The 23,292-nt window shown below is 41.5% G+C and overlaps 1 protein-coding gene across 1 annotated transcript in view; it reads right to left on the bottom strand.

Annotated features, from left to right (window-relative positions):
• Positions 1-586: 586 nt before the first annotated feature.
• The window catches only part of wdr41 (WD repeat domain 41), a 29,154-nt gene continuing 6,448 nt past the window's right edge, over positions 587-23,292 (bottom strand). The window contains exons 4-14 of the mRNA XM_088355893.1: positions 22,305-22,353; positions 20,118-20,231; positions 19,962-20,024; positions 17,717-17,828; positions 16,152-16,214; positions 13,400-13,501; positions 13,147-13,334; positions 10,510-10,631; positions 2,211-2,296; positions 2,006-2,136; positions 587-995 (exon numbers count right to left, since the gene is read on the bottom strand). Of these exons, the coding sequence (XP_088212019.1) occupies positions 855-995; positions 2,006-2,136; positions 2,211-2,296; positions 10,510-10,631; positions 13,147-13,334; positions 13,400-13,501; positions 16,152-16,214; positions 17,717-17,828; positions 19,962-20,024; positions 20,118-20,231; positions 22,305-22,353 (1,171 nt within the window). The 3' untranslated portion in view covers positions 587-854. The remainder of the gene's footprint in view (positions 996-2,005; positions 2,137-2,210; positions 2,297-10,509; positions 10,632-13,146; positions 13,335-13,399; positions 13,502-16,151; positions 16,215-17,716; positions 17,829-19,961; positions 20,025-20,117; positions 20,232-22,304; positions 22,354-23,292) is intronic.

The following is a 23,292-nucleotide window of genomic DNA, read 5'->3' as shown; positions in this document are numbered from 1 at the left end:
GATTTCCCTTTATGTTGCTACACAAAGCCTCCGCTCAGAAAATTCTGGTCTACTTGTGACTCCAAGAGCCAAGAAGAAGTCTGCAGGCTCTAGATTGATCTCCATCCCGGCCCCGGTGCTGTGGAATGCTCTGCCCCGAGAGATAAGATCTGCAGTGGAAGTTTTTAAATCTATACTTAAGATAGACAGCCGACAGTGATGGAAAGCTACGTCATTGCTGTTATGGACTTTTTGGGCAATTTTACAGGCTCCAGGGGTCGTTGCTGTCATGCACCTTCGGGAGAATCTTTTACATATTATTTATGTTTTGTTACTAAATGCTAAATTTATTGCACCCTGGTCATCCTGGAAGGAATATTACCACATGCGAGGCCCCTTCTCAAGGTTTCTTAATTTCCTCATGCTAAGGTTTTGAGTTTTTCCTTGCCCACATGTTGGTTTAAGATCAGGGGATGGTGTAATAATAACCTGTGGACTGCTTTGAGACATTTTTGTAATTAAGGGCGTAACAAAAAAATGTGACTTGACTGGTTTACAAACACGGAAAGGGGCAACCGAAATCAGCAATAATGTTCCAGTAGAGATGTCAATAAATTAGAACTTTTATACATCCTGATCAGCAACACATACAAAAGGAAAACAATGATAAATTGATATCTGCTCTATGGTAACAATAACACTTAATGGAGCCTTTAGCAGCTTGAAGACCTTTTCTGCGTTTTCTTCTCGCTCTTAACTTCATGACGTACATTCCAGAAGAGCTAAGCACTTTGTACTTTCTCCAAGTATGGTTATAATGTTTGAAGCGAGGGGTTCTTCATCATTCTGTCGTGGAGAAGTTCAAGGATCGCCTTTCACAGTCCGCCATTCTCCTCCAGTTTTTGGAAGAGCGCCAGGCTGCGAAGCCGAGACTGCTTCTCCCCGTTCTTCCAAAGAATGAGCTGATGGTCGGCCGAACAAGTCAGCAGGCCGTTCTCCGGGAAAGTGAGAAACATCTGAGCACAATGCCATGAAAAAGACCCAAAATCATGTGTTATGCAGACAACAACATGCATCTTAATTCTAGCTCGTTTTCTTGTTATTCTCAGTGAATTTCAAGCGGATGTTAGCTTTTATTTTTTAATTTTTCCTGTGTCTTAGGCAAGTATGTCGTGGATTAACTAAATCAGCAGCCTTGGATTTGACAATAGCCTATTGTGTGCAAACATCTGGCAGGATGTTATTGCAGGAAGTCACAAGCTGTTATGCTGAGCGAGCCGGCTGGAAAAAACAAAATTTGTTTTGAACGCACTATAAATGCCAACGTGAAAAGAGAAACGAGGAACATGGCTCGAACGTTGCTCGAATGAACGTTGCTTGTATGTTGCTTGCTCAAATGCAAAAAAGAGCGTTCCCTCTTTGCCATATCTCCTCTCTGCGTATATTTTGGGGCGACGCCCAACAACGTCCTCTCCAAAAAGTACAGCCTGGTGGCGCCTATTCCTCTCCAGATGTTTTTTGGGGTAGGGGTTTGCTACACAACATAAAAGAGATAGTACTAGTTTCCATGGATACCAGGAGCAGGAGAAGCCTCCTGATCTGACTCCGATACATCATCTGGTCGCCGTTGTTTTCTGTGTTAAGCAAGCTACTCTTCAGAGGTAACCTGGACTTCAGCATGACAATACTGATACTCTATCTTAATTCACTTAGCGAAAAACTATTTTGTTGAATATATAGTGTGTGAAAATGAGATAAGATCCAATGCCTTTTCATACATCATCTACTTCACTGGTGGTTTAGTGGATAGCATTAGGCATTCTCACTGCCGCAACCCGGATTCATTCTGGTTGCGTACAATGATTTGGGAATTCTTGGCAGCAATGTGTTTCAATTGACCAATCGTGGCGCAAATACGGTAATACAGTAGTGTTACGCCTCATGTAGTGGCACGGGCCCGAACTTTGAATCCTTTTTTAAGTAAAACACGAATAAATATAGTCATTCCTGCCTGTGTGAGACATACCTGGACAGCACCGGAGTGTCCAATCAGGTCCCCGGTCAACTCCAGCGTCTTACTGGGTGGCACGTCCAAGGTCTTAGCCGGAGGACACGCTTGTTTGCTGGACCGCCCCAAAGTCCACATCCCGAAGAAGCCTGAGTAATAGAAGGCATGACGTTCATCGTTTAAAAGTGGCCATTTTTGTGAACGTGGCAGCCTTCCGAAGCACCTGGAGAGGCGGGCTCTCCGGCTAAGGGCAAGTCTTGTATCTCCCACATCCGCACGCTGCCGTCCTCCGAGCAAGACATCAGCTCGCTAGAAGGGAAAGGCATGCATGTTCAGGCTTGGGGAGTTACGGACAACATGTAAAGGCATTATGTCATTAGAATAGAAAAAAAATGTATTTGTAATCCATTACAGTTACAGAAAGAAAGTAGTAAGAAAGTAATGAAATTACAGGTCCATTTAGTTAAAATAAGGATTATTTTGTACAATGCTTTTTTTGGGCGGATTTTGATTTTTTGGGACGGATTTTGACCAAAGCTCTGCCAACTGGCCAACAGATAGATGTAATATTTAGGTGGCATGACAAAAAGAGTGGGACACCAACTCTTCTCAGCGAGATGCAGGGGAAACCAGAGCAGGTGTCCAGTCGCAGTACAGTATGAAAGAAGCCATGATATGAATAGGTCAATCGGCCTAGAAAATATCAGGTCAAGGGGTGCTGGCCAATCGGCGTGAATCTTGGCTGTCCGACATGTTCCTTCGTGCTGCAAGAAGCCTTCTTTTGTTTATTTATTTTTTAATAGAACGGCCAATCGTCTTGAACCTTGGCTGACCGAAACATTCCTCAATGGTTCAGAAAGCATCAGTTGTTTTTTTATTCAATCTATTTTTTTTTTAAATTATTATTTTTCCCCGGCAAAAAAGTGAACAAGCAATAACTAAAGTGTGAAGTAGCGTGGGGGGGTATCTGTATACATAATGTGCAGCTAGCCGAACTGAGTCTCATTATTTCAATCACAGACGATAGATAGATAGATACTTTATTCATCCCCGAAGGGAAATCCACACTTCCAGCAGTATCCTTGTGTTGAAATTAAAACAATAAAGTAAAAAGAATATATACATAAATACCCAATGGCACGTGTTGATATAGAGTATTTAAATAATGCTACATAAAATACACACTGTAATAAAATAGGGTAATATGCAATGTGGGGGAGTGGTTTAATGTGGGCTTTTACTCCCCTGGGTGGAGTTAAAGAGCCTCATGACATGAGGAAGAAACAATATGGGTAACAGATACGGATCACACATATAGAGTTTACTCCTCATATATCCATCTGTCTGTCTGTCTGTCTGTCTGTCTGTCTGTCTGTCTGTCTATCCATCTATCTATATATCCATCTATCTCTATCATCCGTGGCGAGCGATGGCGGTGTCGGGAACGGAAAAAACAGGTCAGTAGTCGGGACGGGAGATCAAAAAACGTGGTCGGGATCAGAAACAAGTCGAAAACCAGGAGAGGAGAGTAGACTTGGTCAGGATCAAAAAACGTGTCGAAGCCGGGGAACAGACAGGAGCAAAAACAGGTGAGAGTCAGGGTCGAAATAGCTTGGCTAGAGTAAACTGAGGTTCGCAGACGGACTGACAACAGGCGACAGATAGACGTGGGTTTAAATAGTGACAGAAAGCCAATCAGAGTCCGGGGCAGTTAAGTCAAGTCAAGTCAAGTCATTTTTATTTGTATAGCCCTAAATCACGAAGAGTCTCAAAGGGCTTCACAGATTGTTACACTATATTACACAAACTATTTTCAACCGACAAGAGGAGTAGGTTATTCGTATGCAATGGAGTAGAAGTGAGTTTTAAGTTTAGATTTAAACATTTCCACTGAGGTTGCAGATCGAATCTCAGGGGGAAGAGCATTCCACAGCACCGGTGCCCGGATGGAGAACGCTCTCGAACCAGCAGAAGACTTCTTTGCTCTCGGGATCATCAGAAGACCATGTAAGGTATATTAAATCTAGTTATTTGTAATTTTCTCTATTATCTCTATTATTCACGTCACAAATGGCTCTGATGGAATATACTTGAGTTCATACTATTTTTATTACTTATTCTCTATTTTTCTACTCTTTTATATGATTCTGTTTAAAATATATGCACACTTTCAGTCTTTATTTTGAAGGATACAGGAAAGTCATCTTGGTATGTTTTTACAACTGCTTGACTTCTTCCAAATAAAAACATTCAGGTCACTGGGCCACGGTGAGAGAAAGGGAGTCATTCAATGGAGTGGGTCCGTTTTTCTCCCCGCGGTTACTGGAGGCCTCCTGTTGATATCAAACCTGCATCTTCCTTGACTCTCATATCAGCCAAAGATTAATATCCCAAATTAATCTGTCATTTTGGTGCCGATACGACCCGGAACGTGCCCCAGCAGTCGTCTGACTGAGGAGGGAGAACTTTTCAACAGTTTTTTTTTCAAACAAAGGACCACCTGACTGGTTCTTCTTTTTCTCTCTCCCATCGAGTTTCAGTCAACGACCTGGGAAAACCGTTCTTCGAACAAGGGGAGGCTGATCTGATCAATCAGGTGGGATGCATTTTTGATATTAAGATTAAAAATAATTAAGGAAAGCCATAAAATGAAATAAGAGGTTGACAATTGGGGATTCATTAGCGAATTATTAAATTGGTTCGAGGGTTGTGCCTCACCGAGTCAAATATGATTGTGTATGTCCATATATATATATGATATATATATATATATATATATATATATATATATGTGTGTGTGTGTGTGATTCATATATTGACGAGCCGATTACCAGATTCGAGGGTTCGCCTCATCGCTAACGGAGTCGGTAGAGCCTGTACGATTGATTACTAGTCTCAATCGAATGAAACTAGAGGAATAGGCCTCGTTTCAGTTGCTGTTAACGGAAAGTTAGACGGCACTTTTATGATATTACTAGAGGAATTTGCCTCGTAAATCAGAGAGAGAAGACAGGCATAAAATGGTTCGCTTTTGAGAATATATATAATCTCTGCAGTCGGCAGAGTCCTCTGTTTGAAATCGTCTTAAAATGAGCAGGCCAAAATAAAATAACCCAGAATAAATACGTGGCTTCATTAAAGTGGGGAGTATTGTAGGAGTCTGTCTGTGGGCCCTATGTCTGTCTGTGTACGTGATTTATGTATCTGAGCTGTTAGTTACTTTTTGCATGTCCCTAACCCCTCCCGCATTCCTCTGGTGTCCTTTGTCTTATGTGTTGTGTACTGCGCATGCGCTCGCCGGCCCACGGAATTATTCCTGCGTTTTGGAGGGGGGGAGAAAGAGAGGCAGAACAAAGGATTCCTTTACACTCTCCTCTCCTTTTTCACTTGAAAATTGATAATTTAAGAAAGAAGAAGTTAGGTAAAATACAATTTGGTAATTTTACACGGATAAATTAAAAGCAATACCAGGAAATAAAATTAATAGAAAAAAAAAAAAAAAAGGCCATTTTTAGTTTAAAATTAGCAAGTCAAAGTTTAATAAGATCAGGAATAAGCTATTGAGAGATACTTTTCTTTGTGGGTGACATTTGTTTAAGAAAAAATGGGCCAGGCCCAAAGAAAGATGCTAGCAGAGGACCCAGATGTGAAATTTATGAATAGAATACACCCTGATAGTTCAAAATATTTGGAGAAATGGCTAAAGAAAGGTTTTAATCAAAAACTGAAGGAAATAGAGACAAAGCTCGAATTGAAAACTGAGTTAATTCACAGGAGAAAGGAAAGGGCTAGGAAGGGAAGAACACAAGTGAGATAGACTCACAGATAGGAATATTACATCTGTGGATTGATCAGAGTAAGAAAAGAAGGATGGATATTGCTAGCAAGGAAGAGAGAAAAATGTTACGCATGAAGATTGAAGCAGAAGAAGAAACTGGGGTGAATGGAGAGATAGTCAGGAACAGAGTGAGGAGAGAACAGGAGCAGAACGAAGCGAGGGTTAGAGAAGAGGAGTATCAACGTACGGCTGTCAGCGACAGGCATAAGAGGGATGAGCGAGCAAAAGGAGGAAAAGTTGGGGGTGAAGAAAGAGAAATTGAAAAGCACCACTCTCCAATGGGAGGCCGCACCAGAGGCAAGACTTTTCAAGCAAAGAATGAAGAGATGAGTACATCCGCTCCAAAACAAACGGCGAGGATCAACATAACCACCACAAAACCAGCCAACTTGTACCCCCAACTGCCTGATTCGTCCATACCAACAAATCCTATATATCCAATGATAGCTGTTGCAAATCCAGCTTTCTGAGGTTTGGGCCAAGAAAGACAAATTCACGTTTATCGCCCTTGGACCCAAACTGAGATGAAAGAAGCCTGTGCTTCTATCCCTCCTTTAGAGCAGAACGTGGAAAGATGGATTGAAGCACTTAGGGAGCTTGTCAACAGCTACAGGTTAAATGGCCCAGAAATTGTGACGGTCCTCAGATACCTTTTAGGATACAGGGTAGGACGGGTTATGGGGAACTTCAACCCCCTCGATGTCAACCAAGTCGCACGTCCATATGGAGATGATTTGACTGCGGATTTCACCCAAATTATGGACCGAACAAGAGAAGCTTTCACCAAGCCACCTGATTTTAGCGCTGTCACCCAATGCCGCCAGGAAGCAGGAGAATCAGTCAGGCAATATGTCGAAAGGCTGACGGAGAAAATGAGAAACTGCAGTGGAGTCCAAGAAGCTGAAGCCCCGGATACACCTTTCCAAATCATGCTAAGGTCGGCTTTCCTAGATGGTCTGTAAGACAGCATCGTCAATAATATAAGAAAACATCTGATCACCTGGAGAACAGCCACAATGAGTGATCTAGTGACACACGCCATCCACGCTGAAGATCTGAAGAGGAAGAAGCAAAGCCAGACAGCTGTTTTCATCATAACAACACTACTTGAAGGTCATTCCGCCGCTGGAAACACCCCATCTGCGCCGATGTATTATGAAGAAGGAAGAAGAGGTCGTGGAAGAGAGAACGGCCGTTTGACCGGAAGATGGAAAAGACGTCCAAAGAAAAACGACAACTGCTACAATTGTGGAAAATATGGACACTTCGCAGATGAGTGCAATTCCAAGCTGAAACCAAGGCATTATCATAAAAATAATAATCCTCAATCATCCGAAGATTGACTAACCGACAGAGAGATAGACAAGGAGGAAGATGAGGAGAACTTTGGTGAGACTAAAGATCTGCTACCAACTCCCATTCTGGATCTTAGTGTATTATTTGGAAACATATCATCGGTCAATCCTCCTAAAAGAGAAGTACAGGTAGGACCAAGAGAAGAACCAGTTGATTTTATAGTAGATTCGGGAGCCCAATCATCTGTGGTTAGAAACCTTCCACCAGGAGTATTATTGGCCAAGTCATCAGTGTTAGTAATTGGAGTAGGAGGAAGACCCGCCAAGAGATATTTCACTAAACCAACGACTGTTGTTGATGAAGATGGAACTGAACACAGAGAAATTCGTTTCGTCTATGTTCCTGAATGTCCAGAAAATCTGTTGGGAAGAGACTTGATAAAAACGCTAGGTTTGACACTAACGGTTAAAGGGGATCACATGGTGGAAAAAAAAAAAGATCTACCACTAAATGCCCCTATAAAATGGACAGAGGAAGCCGAAGCTTATTATCCCAACCTCACCTAACCATCAAAAGGTGTAACACCCTCAACCCAGCAACCCTCTTACCTACAGAAGAAGATGGACAACCGCATAACTGTACAGAAAAGACTGAAGAGGTTTACAAACCTCGCCCAGATCTCAAAGACTCACCACTCGACGAAGGAGACACCATTTTTGTGGATGGATCATCAGGCAAAGACCAGTTTGGACAGAACAACCCAGGCTATGCAGTGGTCAGCCAGACAAAGACTTTAAAATCTGAACCACTGCCCAGCAACTACTCAGCTCAAGCTGCAGAGATAATTGCCCTGACAGAAGCCTGTAAACTGTTCAAAGACAAACCCGTCATTCCCCGCAGTCTGTATCACGCGGTCGCTATTTTGAGTCATGGTAAAACCACGTCTCAACACCGGGGATGTGTTCCGTGGTACGACAAGCATTTATAGTACCGTTAGGATTACAAACCTATTCTAAAAATTTTTGTAGATCTTGTTTGGTTTGTTGCCGACACAACGTCCAAGGTAACATTAGGCCAAAACGAGGGAAGACCCCAGCTGGGACTTACCCTTTTGAAATCGTACATATGGATTACATTGAACTGTCTAAAAGTGGTCCATATAAATACTGTCTTGTGCTTGTTGATTCGTTTTCAAAGTGGGTAGAAATTGTACCGTCAAAATATAACAATGCACTTTCAGTTGCCAAAGCCATTTGTAAACACATCATCCCGGAGCATGGCATTCCAAGAGTGCTCTGGAGTGATAATGGCAGCCATTTTGTCAATGACATTATTGACAACATGGCTACCCATCTGGGTATAACACTCAGATACCACTGTTCCTATCATCCACAGAGTGCAGGGCTTGTTGAAAGAACTAATGGGACAGTTAAACTAAGACTCAAAAAGACAATGGAAGAAACAGGCAAACCATGGCCTGAATGTCTAAGTCTAATTAAAACATATATGAGAATTACACCAATAAACACAGGCATCACACCATTTGAGGCTGTGCATGGCAGGCCTTTCCACCTTCCAATGTGGGAAGGTCAGCCATTCTCAGAAGAAAAAAAACAAGCAGATCCAACGACAGAGTGGTTATGTAAACTACTTAGAGAGAAACAAGTTGTGTCTGCAAATGATCTGCCGCCTGGTTCTATTCCTTTGTTTCAGGAGACAGTGACTCCTGGTGACCTGGTGCTCGTAAAAGTGGTGAAAAGAAAGAGCTGGTCCAGGCCACGTTGGGACGGGCCATATACAGTCCTGCTCACCACGCCGACAGCTATAAAGATAGCTGAAAGAGACACCTGGATTCACCAGAGTCACTGCAAAAAAATCACCGAACTCAAATAAACATGCTTGTCACCATCCTAGGGTGGGGACTCATCCTCACCCTGCTCCTCTTGCCAGCCCAATCGATGCAAGCCAACATCCGCACGAAAATTTGGGGTCCAGAAAGCCAACAAACGACATGTCCTGTCATAAAGCCAATAGAAGGGGAATACACCTGGTCAAGGTAGTGTATGTGCACTGATAGGAGAACACTTCTGCACCTACATCCCGGATGAAAACACATTGACCCAGGAGAAGGACGTTCAGCCGGGATGGCTCGATTGGCTGTACTCTGGCAGCTGGTCCCAGATTCTGGTGAAGATCCTGGCACCATTTGTCGGAATCCTAGTGATCTTTATTCTCCTGTGTGGCGTATGTTCTTGCTGCATCGTGCCCATGACAAAGAAGATGGTGTCAAGAATGTTTATTGCTCATATGTACCATTACAAATTGATTTCTGTCCCACAATACTCTGATGATGATGATACTGACCCAGACAGCGTTGTCTAATGGACTCATCCCTACCAACTAAAAGGGAAAACCCCCTCACTGTATACACCACTGACACACGAAGATCCGAGTGGGTAAGGCCGGTCGGGCCCCTGCTTACACCGTCGTCGGCAGGCGACCTACGATGTCACACAGGCTCGGGTTAGGCCCTGTGGGGACCAACGCGCAGGCAGGATTTCGTTTTTTTTTTGTTTTTTGTGTGTTTTGGTTTTTGTTTGTTTTAGCTATGATTCTTATAGTTAACCATCACTTGTTACTACTATGTTTTCTATGTTTTATAAGAAACACTCTCGACCTCATAAAAACGAGGTGGGAGGAGGGGAATTTTTTCCTTTACGAAGGTTTTTCGCCCCTCCACAAAGCTACCTACCTGTTGGATTTCTTAATGATGTGTAAACTTGAAACCTCTGGTATTGTTTTCACGGATGTTCTTCGAAATTTACAACAGGGGGGAAATGTAAGGTATATTAAATCTAGTTATTTGTAATTTTCTCTATTATCTCTATTATTCACGTCACAAATGGCTCTGATGGAATATACTTGAGTTCATACTATTTTTATTACTTATTCTCTATTTTTCTACTCTTTTATATGATTCTGTTTAAAATATATGCACACTTTCAGTCTTTATTTTGAAGGATACAGGAAAGTCATCTTGGTATGTTTTTACAACTGCTTGACTTCTTCCAAATAAAAACATTCAGGTCACTGGGCCACGGTGAGAGAAAGGGAGTCATTCAATGGAGTGGGTCCGTTTTTCTCCCCGCGGTTACTGGAGGCCTCCTGTTGATATCAAACCTGCATCTTCCTTGACTCTCATATCAGCCAAAGATTAATATCCCAAATTAATCTGTCAGACCAGCACTCTCAGATCGTAGGCAGTTGGTGCCAAAGGAGCGGCCACAGGTGCATCACATCGGTAATCATGACAACAGTAACTAATAACTGTATTGGATTACATTTCCAAAGTAATGAGAAAGCCACAAGCCGCTTTGAGGCTGCTAACCTGTCTGAAAGCAGCGCGATGTGCAAGACGTCAGAGTCGTGGGCGCACTTCCTGTACGCGACTGCCGCCTTGGTCGCCACGCTGAACACATACAAGCCTCCGCCCACCGCCGCCGCCACCAACTGAAAATTAATCAGGGAAATAAAGTCCACGCTGGAAAAGAACAAGAAAATGCCTTTGGCAGAATATTTACAGGGTTCCTTCACCTTTCCCATTTTTTTTCCAGTGCCATTAAAAGAAAAAATCCAGTATGAATCATGTATTTTGCAGAGCCACAAATACACTGAATCTGATCTTGCGTTTTAGATCTTGAGTAAATCGTGAATATATTTGTTCTCTCCCCATACAGGTGAAACGACAATAATATGTAGTTTACATTTTAAGTTGAAGGAAGTTCATCCCATTTCAATTTACCACTGGAAAACACTACCTTAATTTTTTGCTAGGCCCAGAATAAATGTCCATAATTGAGACGTAATACTTGCACTACTACACCTTTCATTGTTCTCCGTTTAGGTGTAGCATGCACCTGTCCTCTTTAGGTACGAACCATAGGGGGCAATGACGCTTCATAGGACAGTACCACAAAAACTAATGCCAGCTACCGTTAATCATGAAGGGAGAAGAAATGAAATGGCAGAGCAAATCCACCACAGTGCACTGTTGGTTATATTTTTGGCAGGCTAGTTGGGAAACATGCCAACAATTTCAAGAATTTACAATAACTTTACCTCAAATGAAAACATTTTCCAATCCTTGAAAACACAACATTAAAATTCAAGAATTTCCAAGGATTTCAAGCCCCCATACGAACCTTGTATTAAACTCATTTCAAAAGGTGGCGTACGTCGTTTGAGGTGTCCTGAAAAAGTTGAAAGTACATAATGTTCTCTTTTGAGTATGTGTTAATAATGCCCAAATTAGTTCAAAGAGGCCTTATGCTTTATTTTCCACAACGTCTATCTTGCTTTTATCTTATGTTTAGCAAAGCTGTTCAAGGTGGAACACATTAAGGAGGAATGGGGGGTGGAGAGTGAGGTCACGTTTGTCCCTGCAGGTGTTTTTTTTAAATTTCCATTTTCTGGTGAAAGTAAGAAAAGCCATATTTTGAGTCCAGTCCAAACGCCAACCTAAACCCCAAGAAAGATGAAAAAAAAAGACTTTATTCGAGCGCGTCTAAGAAATGCACGAACTTGCATGCACAACATACGAAGCTTTACAGAGGCTGCAATGATAACACAAGCCATAAAGGTGGTGGCAGCGTGTAAATGAATTCCAAACTACGTACCGGTCCTTCAAGTGTCGTTTTTCTAGTTATATAATTTCCTTCTCGTTTAAAAAAAAAAATGCATCCATCCATTTTCTCCACCACTTCTCCTCACTAGGGTCGTGGCGATGCAGGAGCCCATCCAAGCCGTCTTTGGGCAGTGGTTGCAGGCCAGTCACAGGTCACTCGGAAACATACAGCCAATCACAAAGCCACACAGGCACGGGGAGAACATGGAAACCTCCACACAAGGATTTAAACCCGGGTCCTCTGAACAATGGGGTTGACGTGCTATCCATCCATCCATTATCTGCACTGCTTATCCTCAGTAGGGTCGCGGGGGTGCTTGAGCCCATCCCAGCCGTCTTCGGGCAGTGGGCAGGGGTCAACCTGAACTGCTTGCCAGCCAGTCGCAGGGCACACAGGGACAGACAATTCGCTCGCTCATTCACACCTAGGGACAATTTGGACCAGCCAATTAACCTGACATGCATGTTTTTGGAATGTGGGAGGAAACCGGGGTGCCCGGAGGAAACTCATGCAAGCACAGAGAGAACATGCAAACTCATAGGATGATTCAATTCCCAGGAAGGTTGGTAGCTGGATTTGAACCCATGACCTCAGAATTGTGCCGCACACGCGCTAACCACTGCACCCCAGTGCTGCCCAACGTGCTAACCAAATAAAATATAAAAAAAATATAGAAAATGGTCGTGGATTAGTTTTATTGCTTTCCAGTACAGCTTGTACAAAAACAAAGTTGAGTTTCTTCCTTAAACGCGGTGTCCACAATTTGAAAATCATCCAATCGCTGATGCCATCCTCTGGCTGAAATAGTCATTGCAGCCTTTGTCAAGCTGTTTTTGTGGCGCGTGGACGTATGTGCGCTTCTTAGACACGCTCGAAATAAACTCTTCTTTTCTAATGTTTTTGGGTTTACATTCGGACTTTAGTTGAAAGAGTCCTTTTCTTACTTTCACCATTTTCACCGTAGACTAAAATAAAAACAAGCACAGGCGTAAAATAACTCCCAAAACCACCCTCCCCCTGTCTCCTTTCCTCCAGCATAATGCTCTCCGTAGCCGGACCACCAATGACAAAAGTAAGATAAAAGCAGAAAGCTTGGACAAAAAAGGCTCTTTGAACTAAGTGGCGAAACACATCCTTAATAGAAAAATATCTAATTTTAAACTTTTTTTAAGGACACCTCAAAATCGAGCCCCACCTTTACATTTGTGCATGTGGCTTTTAATCAGGTGCGCTCCATGTTCCGTAATTGACGGTAATTAAAAAAAAAAAAAAGAATAGAGATTACAGCCAATGAGGCAAGAATTTTTTCCCCCTTGTGTTCATATTTGTGTGGAACTGACATTTCCGTTGGAGGCGAGGTGTTGTATGGACATCTCACTGGTTTTGGGCCTGACTGTGTCAATGTGGGACTGCGGGGTTTGGGCCTCGGGCTCTTCCCACAGGATGTGCTGATAGGCCAGGGCACTGAAGTTCAGTGCGTCCCACACAATTAGTTCACCCGCGTGGGAGCCGCTGGCGAATGCGCCATCTAGGGAAAAAGATGTCTTGGGTAGGACTCGGACAAGGTAGAAGGGGACATTTTTCATCACTGACCATTGACGTTGACCAGAGCCCGGATGTGATCCTGGTGGTCCGCCAGGCAGCGGACCTCCTTGATGGAGAGCGAATCCCCGCTTGAGATCAGCTTGTAGATGACTAACAAGACCAATTCATCATTATTGTTTTATGATGTCATGACCGGGTGACCCATGTTTTTTCCTCATAAAAGTATTGGCTTTCTTGTCTATACCTTGTGGCTTTTTTCTTTAGACCTAACAGAAAAAAATGAAAATACACATATAGTGGCCCCTCTTCATATGAGATTAATACGTTCCTGGATCGAGCTCATATCTCAAACGAACTTTCCTATAGAGACTTCTTGTGATGGAGGGTGAAGTTATATACTATTTTATACACTGTTTTATCTTACTTATACTCAAATATACTTGTCCTAAGTTGGACTTCAGCCTTCGAGTGCGAACTCTGGCAGAAGGGTGTCATAAACCGCACTTTGCATTGGAATGTGCCTTTTGTTCCATTCTGTGCAGATAACAATGACTTATCACCTCACCTGGGGGGATGGAGTGTGTGTCTTGCCCCATTCTGTGTGGAGGGCGATGACCTATCACCCCTCCTTTCATTCTTCAAAGGAGGACTGGGAAGTCTGCATCGGCAAAAGCGTGGACCAATCGGCAGCAGTTTGGTCATGGGGCGTGCACATTTCCTCGCCATATGTTATAACATGGGCAAACTCTGGAGCCCCCTTGTCTTCTCCACCATTGCAGTTCGGCACGTCAGAAAGATCCAATCTGTTCAACTCTTTGATTAGGCTAAATATATTAACAATGTGGACTATCCTTGTCGCCTGGCTCATCTTCCTCGACTTCTTAATATGCTTCAACTGTAGGGGTTTAGACAAGACACTTGAAGTTTCTCTGGAGTTAGATTTCAGTCTAATAAATCTTAAACCCTTACAAGGGCTATACAAATAACCATGACTTGTTAGTAAAAGATCAAAGGTTTTTAGTGGGGTTCTATTTTTCAATTTCATCGTCTGGTTATTTGTTTCTCTGAGCTCCTTGAAGAACCTAGAGGTGTACATACCCTGAAGTGGGTTACATAAGCATTCTTCATTTGAAGCCTTCAGTAGTTAGAATAAGCCTACCCTGTCGATATAAGTATCTTTCTTGGCAAGCATTTAACAGCCAAACTAGAACGACCCTGGCGTTGTAAGCATTTTTTATTGCAAGCAAAATGAAAACAAATGCAACACTAATATCGAAAAAATTATGGAGAACACTAACATTTTCCTCATGCTGAGGTTTGGGAGTTTTTCCTTGCCCTCATGTAGGTTTTAGATCAGGGGATGGTGTCATAATAGTCCGGAGTTTGCACAGCCCTTTGAGACTCCTTGTGATTAAGGGCTGTACAAAAAGAACATGGCTTGACTATAGGAAAAAACTGAAAATGAATGAATCCATTCCAGAAATCCCCATATCATCAGAGTTAACCTTAATAGCTATAAAACACATCTTTCTGATCACTAAAAGCACATTAAATGGTAATAGAGTACAGTAATCCCTCGTTTTTTCACAGGGGTTGCGTTCCAAGAAGGTTCCCCCAAAGTAGAAACCTTTATTTATCCATCAGATACTCTCTTAAGGTTCTCTATTAAAACCAAGGAAGAAACCCAACTGACAGGATTAAATTTTTGTTTCACAAATTAACGTATAGTATTTTATAAACGTTTGTTTTCAAAACTAACTTCTGTATTGTCAATTTATAATTTTAAAAATAATCTTAAAGCTTTATTGCCCAACTTTAAGGCCTTCACATGATACTTTGTTGCCATCATGTGGACATTACAGAAAACTGCATTTACATTCCAGTCGGCATCTAAATTGTCTAAAGAAGCTATATTGGCGTTTTGTTGAGATAATTGCTTTTAGAAAAACTTGAAGTAAAATTTTCAAATACATAATGTGAGTTCGTCAAGCTGTTTCACCTATGTGTACGACTAAGAATCAACGTAATTGACCCGCAAGCAGACACAAGCAGAACAGGGCTGTTTAGTCTATCAGAATGCGGCACACAATACACGATGAAAATCCATGTAGTAGCAAAACCGGGATAAGTAAACCGCAATACAGCAATTGGCTAAATAAAATCCTAAAACCATTACCATAGAAAAAAATTAGCGTTTGCTACCTAGTTGTATTCATGAAGGTGGAAAAAGGTGCAGGAGGAGTGAGGGAGCACGAGAGATACAATGTGATTAAAAAAAACAACATAAGAGCGGGATCTTGTCTGTTTGGCAGGAAACACGCGTGCTAACTGGGATGAGCTAATGCTATCGGTGAGCAGTCATTATACCAGCTCAGTAGCCTAGATGGTAAGGCGCCCGCTTTGAGACTGGGAGGTCGGTGGTTCGCGCCCCGGCCGAGTCATTCCTAAGACTTAAAAAGTGGTCGGCGGCGCCCTCTGTTGGCTGCGGCTGCATAGGCTCGCTACAACGGGTCAGGTGCAATCGACATTTCGTTCTGTGTACATTGTTACACAGAATGACAATACAAGGAAATTATTATTAAGTGGTAGTGTTTGGAAATCCTCTGTACTTTTTTTTTCTTGTATGTCAGGCTAGATTTTTGCTTGAAATACATCTCCTTTCAAATTTCTCATATCTCGACTAGCTTGTGAGTTGAGGGGCCACTTTACTTTTGGCATTAAAGCTTTTGTTTTTTTACTAATTTTTTTCTAATACAATTCCATGAATGTGTTTCAGGCTAGCTTGTTCTTCAAGATTTACCGATGGTCTTGTCCACGGCAGCAGCAAGGCAGTTCTTGGGCAGCTCTATCAGCTGGCTGATTCCTGTCAAAGAATAACAGCAAATTGATAGATCTCTCAGATATTAGATAGAAAACTTGAGCCGTGTCGGTAGGTTGCTGTGACTTGTCCTTGCTCTTGGTGTATTCCTATCTAAAAGCACCCTTGCAAACATCATCCGTTTTTTTAGTTTGAGGCTCGTGGGCAATGTTCCCTGTAATTTTCCACGGGTCTGAGCGTTCACACAAAGTCGGTGAGCAACGCTTGAAACAACAGTGAGCAACAGCAATCCCAAGTGTGGCAACTAATCCATTATGTCCAAAACTTGACATCAAGTTACATTTTGCGGCGTTTCCGGCAATGCGAAATTATTTTTCACTTTTGAATGAATTGACTAATGGAGTATTGCAAAGGTTGTACGGCCTACAAATGTAATTTGTTTTTACAATTCTTTCAAAAAATGTCCATTTCTTTTTTTTTCCTGGTATCTTTTGTCGCATAATACTAATATTTTGGGATGCTTATTTAGTAGGTTCCACGATACAGAACTGTATTTAATTATATATTTTTAGTGGAAGTTCAATGTTGGCAACAAGATTGACTTGATATAATTGGAAATTATTTTAATGCAATACAAACTTTTTCTTCTTTTTCCATGTTTTTTTCTACTATTTTTTAAATTCCTTTAAAGAAATCTCATCGTGTTTATTTTTCCTAGCTGTTACTTTTTTCTTTTTGTTCTCTATTTACTTTTTCCTTTTATTTGTTTCTTTTTCATTTTTTCTGAATTTTTCCAGCTCTTTTTTTCTCTTTTTCTCTTCTTTTGTTTCTTTTTTTCCTAGCTCTTCACTACTTTTTCAGTTTGGTATTTTTTATTTTTTGTTCTATATGCCCTTCCTTTAAGTCACTTTGTGCATAATTTCAGATAATATTTGGTCGTGTAGGGATTAAAGAAGCAAAAACAACCTGAAGAGCCGTTTGGTACCCGAAAGAGACGGTTCTTTTTAGTGAGCCGAGCCGAAGAAGCCGGTTCTCGAAAAACTCTACTGACTTTACTCAACTTCGTTCTACTTCGACCTTGACTTTCAAATACTGCATTGAGAACACAACGTCAGGGGAACCCTTGTATTTTTACCTTCATGCACTGTAACTTGCTGGCGCCAATTGGACAGGATGAAGAGACGTTGCTTCTTAATTAGCAATTTCGAGCCCTGATTTTTGTGAGCTGGCTAGATTTTCTTGTGCGCGGAAAAGCTCTGGGCAGTGTGCAATTGCGCACACACGCAGCTTAGAGGGAACATTGCTCGTGGGTGGGCTGCCAAACCAGTACAAGACTAGTCTCTATAAGACTTACGTTTAATGCTGAAGGAGGTTCCACATCTTTCTGGCATCCAGTAAACAGTAAAGAGAATTTACAGTCTCCTGGTTCTTATTTCTAGTAAAGCGAGCATCTCAGATAAAAGAACCCAGCTGAGGTTCCATCGAGCATTTCAAAAGAATCAGAAAACGAGGAGGATAGCAATAGTGCTGTTTACGCAGCTGCCTACCGGTGTCGCTCTGCCGCTCTTTGAGACACTCCAGACGGAAGTCTTTGCTCCAGACGCACAATTCCTGGCTCCCTGATATCCACACGCTCACCAGCTCTAGCACCAAGATGCACTAGTGCACACAAAAGTTCATCATCACAAGAGCAAATTGTCCATTTTTTGCATCCGACTACATTTCCTGTTGCATTATCAAGAAAATACAACTTGATCCTATATGATCCCCCCCCACATAATTTGTAAGTCTGGAAAACAAAAACAATCAGTCAATATCAACCTTTAGTGGTTTTTTTGTATTGTATCGGATCGAAAAATAGGTATTTTATCTTATTCATCGACATATTTGGGAATTTTGTTGCTGCTGAATGGAATTGCACATTCAGCTAAGGCTATTCAGCAAGCGCCACTTTGTAAATATTTTTCCCATTTATCCTGACATTCGTTTTATCTTATATTTCTATTTTAAGTTGGAGCTTGATGTCTATTCTTGTTGTAAACAGTGTTCACTACGCTGGTATCAGTGACGAGGTAATTCTAATTCTAATTTGAGGATGACTTTTTTCCTGAGCACACTTTTACTAATGAAATGAACGACGCTTATTGTACACGATTCCTATTTTTTCTCTTACACGGTACATGTTTTTTTCTGTACTATCCAGTATTGGGGGCGGCAGTAGCTCAGGAGGTAGAGCGCTCGTCTTGGTATCAAGGGATCCCAGTTCGAATCCCGGCTCGTCCGTGTTACATGTCGAAGTGTCCTTGGGTAAGACACTGAACCCCTAATACCCCCAATAAGCAGGTTAGCGCCTTACATGGCTGCAAGGCCGCTATTGGGAAATGTGGAGCACATTGTAAAGCGCTTTGGGAAGTCATTGACTTGAAAAGCGCTATATAAATGCAGATCATTTCATTTCATTTCATATTGTAGAATCTGGTACTTTCAGCTAAAAATAATTAAAATAATCTAGCAATATTGATTTTATCCCTGTTTCTTTGATTTTGGAATTGTAAATTGTTTTAAAGGCCGTAGTTCCTGTGTTTAGTTTATGTGTCAAATGCGCTAAATGAATAAAGTTTGTCAGACATGGAACGTTTTAAAAGAAAAAAAGTAATATTTAAACATTTTGTTTAAAAAGAAATGGCGAGTTCCCTCTCATAGAAGCAACTTCACATTTTTTTTTGTACAATTCCATACATTTGGAGAAAATTGTACTTTTTTTCTCGCACTTATGATTTTTTTTTTCCAAATACAATTTTACTATTCCTTTGCAACATTGTTACATTTGTAGAGCAAATAAGGCCAGCACGAAAATGACTTCCAAATTCTTTTAAATAACTCACTTTGGAATGGATGGAACGACTGTGTCCGCTTTTGGACAGTTCCCGGACGTACCAATTCACCATGTACCATAATGAAATCTTATAACATGAGGTTTTGAATGTAGTTAAAATATCCAAGGCAATGTATTGACAAAATAATGTTCTCACCGTACGTAAACATGTAGATTGGAGAGACATTCTAAAGGACAGAACATTATGCAAATTTCTCACTTGTTTGGCTCTCTAACAAAATTAGCAATTTCAAACACCATCACCCGATACAGAGTACAGAGAGTATCAGATATCTAAGACCATGCCCGTAGGGGCATGATCTGGACAAGCGTCACTGGTCCATATAAAAAGAATTGGCTGAGCAATAGCTATTCTCTTTTTCTCCTACCTGACTGATCCATCGCACATCGGCTACATGGCGCTGTCCTGCCTGCCTGCATTGCGGCCTTGAGTTTAGCACGTGGGCCACACGTTGTGACCGTTCGGAGCACGAGATCAAATCTCTCCAGGACAACAAGTAAGATGACGGTTTGAGATATAACTCCATGTTAGCTGGTTCTTGGGAATGAGTGTTCTTTTTCTGTACAAGGGAATCTCCTGAAATCGGCTAGCATTATAGCGGAAACTTCCAGACTTTCAGCGGTCGAAAACTCCATCATATCAGAACTCAAAATAATAATCTAATTTATTTTTGTATCAGTGTAGGAAATTCTAGCATCCTTTAAAGAAAAAAAGATTTATGGTGGAGCAAAAGCAATACTTGGGGGCAAATTTGTTTACTGATTGCAGTAAAGAATAATTTGTTTCAATCCTAACGATTTTCAAAATTAAAGCTAGAAAAATCCCTACACATTTTATTACATGAAATCATGACTGCTTACATCACAGACGATAGAAATGTTCAAGGACAATTTACCTTGACAGATGACAGAAGTTCCAGAACGGTCTGCAGTTTGTTGCCAGTATCTGGGTCCCACAGCTGTCATAAGTTTGCGTTCAGGACACTAACATCAACACAGCTACAGGAAGAGAAACCTGAAGCCTTCAGACACATGGAGTCTGACAAGGATACGCTGATACTGCGGTCTGAGGAGGCAGTGATGAGGCGGACATTCCCGCAACGCATGACAGCCATGGCGGTGATCTGCTGGGAGTGGCCCCGTAGCTCCTGCACTCGCTCTCCGGTCTGAAAGTCAGATAACAGTGTTACTTTCTGTCTGACACCATTTTGGTTCTAAGGAAGAACTACGTTGATGTCAGGGGAACATCATTTTTGACCCTTTTCCATAATATTTACTTGGATATTGTGCAGACGACCAGTCCTGTTGTTTCAGTACATAACAGGTGCCCAAGAAGGTGTGGGTAGGACGACTTATAATTTTGTTTTGGTTCGACAACACTCGTGTTGAAAGAATAGAAATGAGAGTCATGTGTAACATGTTTATGTTTTTCAAGAACAACTTGTGCTTCTTTACAGTATGTCACGAAAGAGAAAATTTCTGCAGAGATTTCATCATTATGTTTAATTGAACAACACTGAAGAAACATCGCTTTGACACCATGAAAGGTCTGTGTAAAGCTTATGTAGCAGTGTAAATTTATTTTTCCTCTCAAAAACTCACAATATTGTCATTAGCATAAAACCCTTAGTAACAATAGTGAGTAAATCCTTAAGTTAAAGTTATTGAAGTTCAATGTTTTGCGTGGCCATCAGGATAATGGAGACCCATTTTTATCCTCCAGGCAATGGATTTGACCAGAACCTCACAAATTTCCACTGGAATGCTAATTGTTCCATAACTACATGACAGATCTGGGGGATATTCAAGATCTTGTGCTTCTCCACCTTCCACTTGAGGATGCCACAAAGATGTGCTATTGGATTAAGATCTGTAGACGTGTTTGGCCAGTTGATCCCTTTTACCCCTAACCCCTTTAGAAAAGCCTTGGTCATCTTAGAAGTTGATTTGGGGTCATTGTCAGGCTGAAACATTTCCCTGCGACCCAATTTCTGGAGGGAGGGGATCATTCTCTGCTCCAGTATTTCACAGTACATACTTGAGTTTGTAATTCCCTTAATGAAATGCAACTCCCAAATTCAAGTTGTACTCATGGAGCCCCAAACCATGACATTCCCAATACCATGCTTGAGTTTAGGCAGAACACAAATATGTTTGTACTCCTCACCTGGTTGCCGGCAAAAATGGTGTGAAGACACCATCTAAGCTTAACAAATTAAACTTAGTCTCATCTGACCACCTGCGACTGTCTGGCAACCGGTTCAGGGAGTACCCTGCCCACTGCCTGAAGATAGCTGGGATGGGCTCCGGCACCCCCGCTACCCTACTGTGGATAAGCGGTGCAGATAATGGACAGATGAATCATCAGACCAGAGGGTATTTTTCCAGTAAGCCACGGCCTTTGTTGACATATTTTAATTGTTTCAAAGTGATGTTTCTTCTGTTCTATTAAACACAATGAAATTTCTGCAGAAATGTGAGGGCTGTACTCATGTTTGTGACATACTGTACATTAAATCGGATGGGATATACAGTACATGCTGAAAAAAGCATGATGGGAGCAATCAAGAGAAAGCGGGAGATAGGGTGGGAGAGAAAAAGAAAGTGTGAGAGATAGAGGTGAATTAGGAAGTGGGAAGAGAAAGAGGAGAGAGAAACATAGAAGAGAGAGGCAGGGGAAAGAGGAGACCAAGAGAAAATAAAGAGAGACCGACAGATAGAGAGAGCACGAGAGAAAAGGTGAAACAGACAAAAGAGAAAGTGGGAAAGAGAGAGAGAAATTAAGAGAGGCAGAGAGAACGTGAGATGGAGAAAATAGAAAGAGCGAAAGAGAGAAGATACACACACACACACAGAAGAGAAAGAGAAAGAGGGAGAGAGCAAAAGAGAGACAAATGGATAGAGACAAAGAGAGATAGAGACAGAGATATGTAGTCAAGGAAAGCCTTTGGGACAATATTTTGGCTTAAAACAAGCAAGATTAAGAACCTGCACAATGATGCATTGATTATGTCACGTCATTGGCACAACATTGTAACAGGACACCCACTTTTGCTAGTAAATCACAACTAACATCCAGGTCTTAGAATAAGTGCCGGGCAGTGGAACCGGTATCGGTGAAAAGAGCCATTAATCCTGTCCATTCATGAACCTCTTTAGGTGTGTTATGAATGACTAAATTATGACTTGGGGGCTCGGATCCATCACCATCCAATTTCACTTTCAATTTAATACATTACCTCCACGTTCCAGACCAGCACCAGGCCATCGTCCCCAGCCGAGGCACATCTGGCAAAACACCAAAGACATCAGAAAAGTCAGCAGGGTTTGTCATAAGGTCTGCTAAAATCTCCAGTGTCTTAAAAACAAGTGTGACCTCATTTTTACACTTTGACACCCCCGTCTGACACTGACCGGCGCTTCCATGAAAAATGATAGGACAGGATGAAGAGACGGCACATGAAAAGCAATCTTTGGAGGGAATTTTTCTGGATCATCACTGACAACACGGGATGCGTGACGAGACACCACGGAGACAGAGTCCACACAGGCGGTAAAACACAATTGTGCTCAAAATGCCAATCGAAGCACTTATGTAAAATCTGTGAAGCATGGCAGACAGATAGCTGCAAGTGTATGTGTGTTCCTGCTCCATGATGGGGTTCCACATTACTGGGTTTAACTATCATTGTGGGGACAGGTTCTCTTCGTGGGGACCTTTTGAAGAGGCCTACTAGTCCAGACCTCTTTTTGAGGGTAAAGGCTTGGTTTTAGAGTTACAATTGCATCTAGGTGGGGTTCTGGTTAGTGCTAAGCCAGGGGTGTCAAACAATGTAAGGACTGTTCTGAAAGAGCCTGATGTAAATTAAAAATGTAAATAAATGTAATTGAATATTATGTAAAATAAATGTAACTACTCCTTCATGGAAAGTAACTCGGAATTTGTTTACTATTTAATTCACAAACATTACAGTGGCATTGAAAAAATGTCACTGCACATCTATAATATACCATAAATTACATAAAGGGATACCTCTACATTAAAACTACTGTCTTTCAAGCAAAAATCTTGTCCATTATATGAAAATACAACGAGAAATTCCAGATATTACCACAACAGACAGGGGCTTTTTAGTAATTTAATTATCATCTTATTACTGTATTTCTATGTTTACTTACTATTTTATTTAGTGTAGCTATTGCGGTTTAACTTTAATACATTTGGAA

The sequence above is a fragment of the Urocampus carinirostris genome, chromosome 16 (genome assembly GCF_059441175.1).
Source record: "Urocampus carinirostris isolate Australia breed hairy pipefish chromosome 16, RoL_Ucar_1.0, whole genome shotgun sequence".
Lineage (NCBI taxonomy): Eukaryota > Metazoa > Chordata > Actinopteri > Syngnathiformes > Syngnathidae > Urocampus > Urocampus carinirostris.
This window is presented reverse-complemented; position numbering and strand designations above follow the sequence as displayed.